General features: G+C 30.7%; 1 protein-coding gene and 1 long non-coding RNA gene across 2 annotated transcripts; one reads left to right on the forward strand and one right to left on the reverse strand.

The window, feature by feature from the left end:
* The first annotated feature begins 1,385 nt into the window (after nt 1-1,385).
* LOC110938402 lies at nt 1,386-1,874 on the forward strand. The gene is made up of 2 exons (XR_002591363.2): nt 1,386-1,486; nt 1,680-1,874. It is a non-coding gene; the product is annotated as an uncharacterized LOC110938402 (long non-coding RNA).
* A 7,183-nt stretch (nt 1,875-9,057) lies between these two features.
* Nucleotides 9,058-9,597, reverse strand: LOC110939538. The gene has a single exon (XM_022181096.1). The coding sequence runs from the start codon at nt 9,595-9,597 to the stop codon at nt 9,058-9,060; it is 540 nt and encodes a 179-aa protein (XP_022036788.1).
* Nucleotides 9,598-10,147: the final 550 nt, after the last annotated feature.

A 10,147-nucleotide genomic window follows, 5' to 3' on the forward strand; every position in this document is an offset into this window, starting at 1 on the left:
AATTTAGAAAGGAATGAAAAATAATTGAAGAGTAGTTTTTTTAATGTCATATTCTAATAATAGTTATAATCTTTACTATATAATAAAAGAAACCACCTTAGAGACACTTGTCATCATATTAGGGCATCTGTTATAGATAATTATTATTTTAGTTTAATATCTTCTAATTAATTATAGATAACCCTCCTACTAAATATTATTTAGTTTAATATCTTATGGATAATTATTATTTAGTTTAATCTTCTTCTCATTTATAATATTATTTATTTGAATTAATTATTACTTTTATATTTATCTATTTACTTCAAATTCAAACTTAATTATCTAATTTGATATTAACTATAAATTTGAACATTTTGTTTAGTTTTGTATCAAATAGATTTTACGAAACATAAAATAAAATTAACTAATATTATACATTTACGGAGTTTTAAATAAAGGGTTAAATTTATTGAGACTTCGTTAACAAATTTTGCAACAATAGAATAATCTATTTTTATCATGAAAACCAAACTTTGTGTTAATATATTAAATATTTTTATTTTCACTATACAAAATTACATTTACTCGACCCATGTAATACATGAGGTTTTTTAAGATATAACTTTTTATTATCTGATGTATAAAATTAGATTTATTCAATCCGTACAATACACAGAGTTTTTTAAGGATATGTATAACTTTTTTATTACTTAGTACAGAAAATTACTTTTATTCAAACCGTGTAATACACATATTTTTAAAAATGTATTTTTATTTTGTTATTTGGTATATAAAATTACATTTATTCAACCCGTGTAATAAATGAGGTTTTTAAAGATATATTGTTTTATTATTTAGTATATATAATTTATTTATTCAATCCCTGTAATAATACACGTGGTTTTAAAGATATAACTTTTTTATTTCGTATATAAAATTATATTTATTCAACCCATGCAATAAATAAAGTTTTTAAAGATATATTGTTTTATTATTTACTATATAAAATTTATTTATTCAACCCGTGTAATACACGAGGTTATAACCTAGTATTCGTATATAAAAAGTTTGATTTTATTTATAATTATTTCGAAAGTACTCACATATCTTACCATGTTTATTATACTATTCATTTTTTAATCACCTTCTTAAATAAATAAACACAAAAGAATACAACATTTCTTTAAGTACATGCACTACTACAAAATGTAGCATTAGACAGTGTCAAGGATTTATTTTAGACGGTGTTAAAGTAATAACACCGTCTCAAGGATTTGTTTTAGACGGTGTTAAAGTAATAACACCGTCTTAAAACCAATACCAATAAAAACGTTAAGCTCTTTTAAATAAAATATTCAATAAAATTTAGAAGAACACCGTCTAATGCTTAAAAACCGTCTTATGTAAGTGTAAGCAACAAAAGGGTGGATGGGAATGCGGCTACATGGTTCTCCAACATATGTTTGACTTTGTCAATTTGTATCAAAACCAATTTTCCGATGAAGTAAGTAAAATATACTTGTTTATCAATTTATTACTTAACTGTTTATTTTTTTTAAAACTTAGAAGGTTTAGATGTATATAACATGTAAATATATACATAGCTTTATTGCCGATGTTGCTACCGATTTTTCTCTTTGCCTTTAGATTTAGTCTATAATATTTGTAATAACTCATTCTATCTACTTTTATTTTAGATGTGGCACGACACGAGAGAGGCTAAGGATAATGAAATAGATGTTTTGTTGATGACGTTGATGCCGAAGTTTTTTAGCGAGTTAGGTATTTCGTTAGATTAGCTTATGTAGTTTATTTATACAATTTAACGTAGTTTGTTATGCATTCACAAATGATTCTAATTTGACGGGTTTATCTCCGAATTGGATGTCTAATTTTTGATTTGAATGTGTATTGTTTTGGTTTGATTTGAAAATGTTCCATTGGTTTTGATGTATTTCTGGAAAACCTTTTAAATGTTTTTTTCCAGCTAATGTATTTTTTTTCCAGATATTAAACGACGGGGTTCACCAAGTTTATAAGACGGTGTTAAAAATATTTGTTTTAATAAATATTTTGATATTAAAAGACGTGGTTCACCAAGTTTAAGCCGGTGTTCAAATTGAACACCGTCTAATAAGACATGATTTTAAGCCGGTGTTCAAATTAAATACCGTCTAATGTTCAAATTGAACACCGTCTAATAAGACATGATTTTAAACTAGTGTAGTTTAAGACGGTGTTGAAAACACCGTCTTAAAACCCATATCACCCCGTCTAAAGCTCTGTTTTGTAGTAGTGATGTTATGTTCGTGATTTACTCGGTATATATTATATTCATTTTCATAATTACATTACATTCTTAAATAAACAAACACCAAAGAATACAATGATTCCCACTGATTAAACGTAAATGATTTAAGACAAACACTACTTATTAATGTGTGTTAGTTTGATTTATATACAGTGTTAATTATATCTTTAAACATGAGTTAAAACATAGAACCCTAATCATGTTTATCCAATCATAATCTAAATATAGAGACCAAGATAGAGATACTTACTTGTAGGGATGATTATCTTTGAGAATAAAGATGAAGCCATGATTCCCGTTATGGTACCTTGTGTTGATAGATCACACTAGAGAGAATTCTTAGTATTTTAGTATTGGTGTTCTTGTAGAGTTTTTGATCACCACTTATAATCAATATATAAAGATCAATGATTAATGGTCATGAATAGTGATCCGTTATAAAAACTCTATGTATTCTCTATTAATGGTACCTAAAGGGAAATCATAATTGCCCCTTGAACTAATCAATATTTACAATTACTACCATCAAGTAATTGTCGGGGACTAGTTATGTCATATTGGTAATGTTACCAAATGATCCGTGAGGCCACATCAACGGGTTATTTCTAACATTCTCCCACTTGGCTGAGTGATCATTTGTGATAAGTATAAGTAAGTTTGGCCAAGTTAAAACATTAATCAATGTTTCAAATTGAAATTGTAACAGAAAAGTACAGTCATTGAGTTATTGTCAACTCAAGACCCCCATTAATCATGTTACAATCCCAAATCAAAACATACGTAAATTTAAGACCAAAATGACTGAGGTAAGCCCTTTAATTAATTTGTATAATTATTGTCTATACGTCATTAGGTGCACATATACGTATTTATAGACAAACAAATTTAAACAATTGAGGAAATTTAATAGTAACTAATCATTCATATGTACGATATGTTATTATGTAAGGCCTTTAGTAAAACCCGTCTTTATTATGAGCTCTTAAAAAGACTTTTGGGTGTAGACCTTAGTTATCGGATCCGCAAGCGTATCATGAATGTAAATGTATTTGATACAAATAATTAGTTTTCTCTTCTTGTTCATAAGCGAACAATAATTTTGTATCGAATTTTAATGCAGCACCTCTCGAACTGTTACTGTTCGAGGAAATAAGGTAGCTGACTTTTCACAGTAACTCTTTAATATAGTATTTATATGGAGTTAATAAGTTTGTGAGTCTACTGATAAAATTTCAACAACATTTAGTGACAATTGCGTTGTTAATTAATAACATATTATGTCATTATAATTTAGGTTGTTGTTAACAGTTTCTTATGACTCATCCATGAGATAAATTTGTCTGCAAACATAAGGATGACCCCAAATTGACTTTTAGGTTCTTTTGAATATAACAAAATCAAGGTAAGAATAATCAACCTCTTCTTTATGGTCTTTCTCGTTTCTTAAAGATATCGTAAGATGCTTCACAATAATCTAGAGTGGTCTAATGTTCATAAATGTGAGCAATATCTAAACGAGTATAGACTTGAACCTTCGTAAGGCTTCTAATTAACGAAGCATAAGGAAGTAATATCATTTATCATTTTATCTTCTAAATGAGAGCTATATTGTTTGTTACACATGTAAGAGCCCGCTTTAGAGTAAAGCTTATGGGATGAAACTAATGTCCTGTTGAGTCTATCTCGGTATATTTTGATATCTCTCGCGTAAATGATATCTCCGAGATTCATTATATCAAAATATGTCTGAGAAATTATTTGACTTGTGTAACATATACTTATCCAAAAAGTGTTATCTATATAAGGACAAGCTTACATTAGTTGCTCCCACTCATCTTGAGGTAGGTACATAAATCCACTTAATTCTTGATGAAAAAATGCATTAAGATTTCATCACATTTTGATGTTTGCCTTAAACCCATACATGGAATTAATAGACTTACAAAGTAAGTGTTCTTGACCTTCAGTTTAGAACTTTCAGGTTGTTTTATAAACATGTAAGTCTTTGTTTACGAAAAGTTGTTTTAATGTTCATATAATGTAGCTCTAAATGATTATAAGCCACTAGAACAACAATGATCCTCAAAGAATCATTTTGTAAGAAAAGTAAGATGATTCTTTGATAAATAATTCTCTTCTAAGCATAACCTTTAACAATCAATCATACTTTTAGCATCTTAACGTTTGCATTCAGATTTTGTTTAATGATGAACATCCGTCGGTAATTCAACCAAATCCCATACGTTAAAATCAAATTTGCTAATAACAATTCTTATTCCATTTAGAAAATTGATTGATGCTAATGGCTTAATTAGAGGAAGTAGGACCAGTAAACTTTCCAATATCCATTTCAACTTAAGTCAAGGAGGATACATAATCATCAAAGTTAAACCTAGATGACCTCCGTAGTTGATTATTGGGTTGTATTATGAGTTTCAGTTTTATGGATTAACTCTTGATTAAGTTGCTATCACTTTCAAGATTCTAAGTGTGTAAGAGTTGGTGCAGTATGGTGTGCAAGAGGTGTAATCGGAGTAAAATTTAATAGGTCTCTTCCCCCCGCCTCTTGCACTTCTGGCAAGTCCTGATAAGGACTTTTACTGCTCACACTGACTTAGAAATCTTTAACAATTTAACATGCTTATGGTCAACATTAAAAGACCAATAAATTCTAATAAAGAAACAAATTAATGAAATTACTTCTTGTAGTTTCTCTGTTTGAGGATTACAAGTTTGGAAAGAAATCTGAGTGTGCCCACGTCTAAGCAACAAATAAAACTTTTGTTAAAGTAGCAGTATAATCTTAAAGAGAAAAGTTATGAAGGAGCAGTGTCTTGTACAGGAGGTACAAATTGAGGTAACAACAAGTTTTCACTCCCCTACCTTTTGCAACTCTCGCAAATTAAGATTAAGACATTTAATGCTCCCACTAACCTTTTTAGATCTCTAGGAATGCTACAAGATAAGTTTCAATGATGTACGTGCTGTGGGAACATGTCATATATGTTAGACTTGATTTTCTTAATGTCCAGATGTTATAAAAATTTTGGAGGAGTCATAGTATTAATTTCTTTAATAAATGGATCCATATGAGACATATTAGATACAAGTAAATATTATTTGAAATGATAAATGACTTATGTCTGAATATTCTATTTTGGGATAAGTTCCCGTGAAATATAATTTCTGATGGAACTTGATTTATTCCCTTAGCCATTTAAATATTAAGGCTTTTAACACATGCTCGTAAGTCACTAAAAATGAGATTTGATAATATTTCATCCTTCATTAACCTGGTCCAAATTTCGCATGCAATTTGGTCTTAATGGATGAAATTTGTAGGTCTCATTTTTCTTTTGTTAAATTTTCATTTTCATGATAACAAAAGGTTGTGAAAAAATGTAGCATCATCTAATTCTATCTTATAAGGTTTCTATCCAGATTGAGATGAAAAACAATATGAGAGTTTAAGGTAATAGTGACTTTGTTTTAACCATGCAAACCTCACAACTGTCATAATGCAGCTTTTATATTGATACTAAATTCTGAATAATCTACAGAATATATAAGGTATCATAAAGCCCAATTATAAAACAGTTTATTATGGTTCTTATAGTCTTAACATAAAATTTTGCCACTAATTCTCATATTAATTATTTGTTGATATCTGGTAAGTAAACGTATAGAACTAGACTCAATTCATCATGTGTTAATTGGAATATTATCATTAGCAGACTCAAATATCATAAATATCTAACTACTTATCTTAGCCAGCTGTCGCATTGAATTATGGATAGTCTCGATGCTCATGCCTAGTTAATGGCAAAAATTTGCAGTGAGACTTTCCTTTGAAGAAACTTATAGCTGGAAGTAATACTTGTACACTATCTCTGAATCTTAAAAGTATCCTCCTTTTAGGTTTAGTGGCGGTGAGATGAACAACATCTAATTTTCCAGTTTCATGCATTCCTTTTCCTGTACATATGTTGCTAATCAACACACTCATTTTCCTTTGGTACTCTTGAGTGGTATAGTTGATTCTTAAGGCAACTTATGGTATTGGTGGAAAACTTATATGTAACGCATCGGAAAAGTGTACTGATTTCCATGTGTAAACCTTTAACCAACAGGTCATGGTATTGGACATCATGATGTATTCACATATACCACTAACTTTATAGTAAGAAACTAAAGTAATGCATGCTTTTTAGGAGTTATTTTGATTCTTCCAAAGAAAACAGATTAGTCTTGAGAAATTTAGAATCTTTAATAGCTCCCATGATAGCAATAATGAAATGAGTTCTTGATTATCATAAGAGATCTAATGGTTGACTTATCCCACTAGTCATGCTCTAGTTTTCTTCTGTAATACTTTTATCAGAAAAGAGCAGTAGGATTATCATATCTTAAAATATAATCAACAATACAACAAGAGAAAATTTTGTAGAAACTCTTTAATAAGCAAAATATTTTAGGTTTTGAAAATAGAGTGGATAAAATAGATGAGATACAAACTTAAGAAGAAACTTGGAGTGATTTACATTATGGGGTAATCAAGTAAGGCATACACAAATTATTATATTGAAGATATGGTCTTCTATAACACCAAAATAACAGACTAATTTAAGGTTCTACCTGAGTTTTGGCTTCGCTTTGGCTTTGACCAAAATTCAGACATTATGAACGTACATAAATAACAGATTGTCTTGATGTTCTAAATAAATTTGGCTTCGCTTTGGCTTTGACCAAAATTTATGCATTATGAACATACATAATAGACTGACTCATTGTTCTACATGAACTTTGGCTTCGCTTTGGCTTTGACCAAATTTCATGTATTATGAATATAAATAAATAAAACCAACTTAATGTTCTGCCTGAATTTTGGCTTCGCTTTGGCTTTGACCAAAATTCACGCATTATGAACGATATAAAATAATAAACCTCGGTTTAATGTTCTACCTAAATTTTGGCTTCGCTTTGGCTTTGACCAAAATTCAGCATTATGAACGATATAAATAATAGACCGTCTTTGGTGTTCTACATGAACTCTGGCTTCGCTTTGGCTTTGACCAAAATTCACATATTATGAACACACATAAATATAGACTGTCTCAATGTCATATCAAATGGCGCACCGTTGGGATTAATCACTTAATCTTTCACTGAAGTTACCATTATTTAGTTTTATGCCAAAGTTTTTATTTTAAGACATAAGAGTAAAAAATAAATTTGAGTACTAGATTTTTGACAAAATCACAGATCATAAAATTCTTTTAGACTTTCATTATTTTAGGGATGAAATACTAGTTGAGCATTTGTACTTTATAAGTATTTCTAAGAATTTGAATAAATCCCTTTTGTTATTTGAATCCACAAAAAAAAATCAACATTCAAGTATTGCTCATATATGGAGATAACAAATAAAGAAACGTTCTAGTTACCGATTAGTACATGTGGATGAAAGCCAAATTATATGCATATTTAATTTATGGGTAAAAATCATTTTAGTCAATTAACTTATGAATATTTAATGAATTACATCATGCATTCAATTAATTCATAAAGTGCAACTAATGAGTAATTCTAGAAAAAGAAACGTCACATAATTCTGACTAAAGAAATAATAGATTTTACCATGGTGATTTACTAGTTCTGATTGCTTAAAGAAAACCAATTCACCGACCATAGAAACAAATCAATGTTTTAACGATTTTAGTTTCCAGTTTCATAAGATCGATTTGTTAATACGCTTTTGCAGATAAAAATAGTTATGAATCGCAAAACATAAAATCGATTGAGCAAAAATAGGGCAACAAATAATTAACATGATCGGATTCATATAATCAACATTGCTCTGATACCACATGTTAATTATATCTTTAAACATGAGTTAAAACATAGAACCCTAATCATGTTTATCCAATCATAATCTAAATATAGATACCAAGATAGAGATACTTACTTGTAGGGATGATTATCTTTGAGAATAAAGATGAAGCCATGATTCCCGTTATGGTACCTTGTGTTGATGGATCACACTAGAGAGAATTCTTAGTATTTTAGTATTGGTGTTCTTGTAGAGTTTTTGATCACCACTTATAATCAATATATAAAGATCAATGATTAATGGTCATGAATAGTGATCCGTTATAAAAACTCTATGTATTCTCTATTAATGGTACCTAAAGGGAAATCATATTGCCCTTTGAACTAATCAATATTTACAATTACTACCATCAAGTAATTGTCGGGGACTAGTTATGTCATATTGGTAATGTTACCAAATGATCCGTGAGACCACATCAACGGGTTATTTCTAACATACAGTCATATACGTTAGTGTTGATGAACTCAAGTGGTATGCTAAATAAAATTAAGCATATAAGGTTATAAGTCATCATATATAGGTAATTTTTTGTAATTTCTTAAGAAAAACATAAAAGCAAGAACTAAAAGGATGCACTGCACCCGTATGACATTTGTCAATTAGTGGCCAACAAAACAATGCATGTGCTTTACCATGCCATTTTTAGCTTTCCAACCACATAGTTCAAATATCAATCCAACACTGATATAAAAAAAAACTAATTATTTATAAATAACTAGAATTGATTCCTGGCATTGCGGGTTCTTTCTTTAATATGATTTAAGTGTAATGATTTTTTGTAATTATTTATCGATTGATACGTTTTTTTTAAGGAAAACTTTATAAAGAACAGGCCGGTCTGGCAAAAAAAATGCAGGACCGCACAAAAACCTGATTACATCATATACAAAGGAAACTTACACCATTCTCTCCAAACTAAGTCTCTATGACAGGACCTATTTTTTAACCAAAAAAAACTAAGAGACTTCACTTTCCCAAAGATTTCAGCGCAATCGCCTCTACCGTTAGAGAAGATCTTCGAGTTCCTAGCTTTCCATAAGCACCAACAAGAAACCACCACAAGACCCCGAACTATCTCCTTCGTCTTCGAATTTCCTCCAAAACTATTATGATAGTCGAGCAGGTCCTTGAAGGAAAAAGCATAAATAGGAGGGATTTTAACCCACTCACAAAGACGGTTCCAAACCCATAAAAATGAAGAATAGGCCGTGAAAAGGCGATCAACAGATTCGGACACTTCCTCACAGAAAACGCAATCTTCAGAGTCAACCGGAATGTTTCTTCTAACCAAAGCTTGTTTAGTCGGAATACGCTCGAGAGCCGCCCTCCAAATAAATATATTGCATTTTGACGGAAGCCACTTACACCCCTTCACCGAGAAAACGGACTCGGAAACCAACGGATCCGAAGCCATCTCTTTAAAAGAACCGGAGGAAAACTTACCTGAAGCCTCAGGAAGTCAGCGCCATCTATCCTTCTCCGACGACAGAACGAAATCAGCCAACACCATCGAGCTCTCGGTTAACTCAGCCACTTCACTAGAATAAACCGGAAATCTGATCCACTCCCAAGCCACAAAACCGCCCACTCCAACAGCCGGAATACGATCCCTAACCCAACAATTTTTGTTCTTTTCTAACGCAAACAGACTCGGCCATTTATACATGAGAGAGATGTCACCACACCACAGGTCGATCCAAAACCGGATCCTACTTCCGTCCCCCACCACCCCTTTAATGTAATTAAGAATTCTTTTGCCCTTTAACAATACTTTAGACTCCACTCTCGTAATATTTTTCCACACTCCCGACATCCCCGTATTGGATGGCAAATACACCCACTTTCTACTATTTCCGTGGCAAGCCAAAACAACTTTCCTCCATAAGCTCTCGTCTTCCACCCTATATCTCCATACCCATTTCGAAAGAAGAGCATCGTTTACCGCTTTGAGTTTACAAATACCA

The sequence above is a fragment of the Helianthus annuus genome, chromosome 5, assembly GCF_002127325.2.
Source record: "Helianthus annuus cultivar XRQ/B chromosome 5, HanXRQr2.0-SUNRISE, whole genome shotgun sequence".
Classification (NCBI taxonomy): domain Eukaryota; kingdom Viridiplantae; phylum Streptophyta; class Magnoliopsida; order Asterales; family Asteraceae; genus Helianthus; species Helianthus annuus.

What these genes read in the sequence shown, in the direction of transcription:
- LOC110939538 (XM_022181096.1), bottom strand. Translation starts at nt 9,597, where the DNA reads ATGGCTTCGGATCCGTTGGTTTCCGAGTCCGTTTTCTCGGTGAAGGGG.